At 65.5% G+C, this 947-nt stretch overlaps 1 protein-coding gene across 1 annotated transcript in view; it reads left to right on the forward strand.

The window, feature by feature from the left end:
* Positions 1–424, forward strand: part of LOC104081876 (zinc finger protein 135-like) — a gene marked incomplete at its 5' end in the record, with an annotated part of 1,156 nt that extends 732 nt beyond the window's left edge. Inside the window, one exon of the mRNA XM_009584769.1 lies at positions 32–424. Within this exon, the coding sequence (XP_009583064.1) occupies positions 32–424 (393 nt within the window). The remainder of the gene's footprint in view (positions 1–31) is intronic.
* Positions 425–947: the final 523 nt, after the last annotated feature.

Below are 947 nucleotides of genomic sequence, written 5' to 3' on the forward strand. Positions count from 1 at the left end.
CCGCCCCTTCGTCTGCCCGCTCTGTGGCAAGGGCTTCAAGCAATCCAACGCCCTCTCCTCCCACGAGCGGGTGCACACCGGTGAGCGCCCCTTCGTCTGCAAAACCTGTGGGAAGGCGTTCAAGCAGTCGTCCTACCTGGTGATCCACGAGCGGGCGCACACGGGGGAACGCCCTTACAAGTGCGAGGTCTGCGGGAAGGCCTTTGCCCGGCCCTCCTTGCTCCTCCAGCACCACCGCGTGCACAGCCAGGAGCGGCCCTACAAGTGCAGCTTCTGCCACAAGTTCTTCAAGGACCTGGCCTACCTGGCTGTGCACGAGAAGGTGCACACGGGTGAGACCCCTTACAAGTGCAGCGTCTGCAACAAGGGCTTCGCTCACCCCTCTAACCTGCTGCAGCACCAGCGCGTGCACCGCGATGGCTGAGCCCTGGTGCGGCGAGCACAGCCACGGTGTTGCCAGGTTGCGGTGGCCGTAAACATGCTGCCACCGTCAGCACATGAGCCCCGGGCTGGGGGACCCTGTACGTGCGCTCGAGGACCGGTGCGGACCCCCAAAAAGCTGCGGCGCTTCTCCTGAGCCCCAGCCCTTCGCCGCACCTGGACCTGCGCTGTGCTCTCCTCCTGCCTCCGTGGGGGGTGATCCCAGCGGGACCCTCCCCGAGCCCGTGAGCCAGCAGGGCTGCAAGCTCCTGGCAGGTATGCCACGGCTCCCGTGGCTTGTGGCACACCGCCGGTGGGCAAGCAGGAGCCCTCTTCTTTGCCCTCTCACAGCAGAAGGGAAGAGGGCTGAGACCTGCCCTTAAATCATCCCAAGCCCCCCTCCCCTGTCATCCCAGCGAGTGTGGCTCAGCCTGGGCCGGGGGATTCCAGGGAGTCAGGGCGCGCTGTTGCCTGCAGCAGGGGACAGACCTGCCTGTTTTTTGGGAGGGAGATACAACAGTGGTACG

This window comes from Fulmarus glacialis, unplaced genomic scaffold, assembly GCF_000690835.1.
Source record: "Fulmarus glacialis isolate BGI_N327 unplaced genomic scaffold, ASM69083v1 scaffold36959, whole genome shotgun sequence".
NCBI lineage: Eukaryota > Metazoa > Chordata > Aves > Procellariiformes > Procellariidae > Fulmarus > Fulmarus glacialis.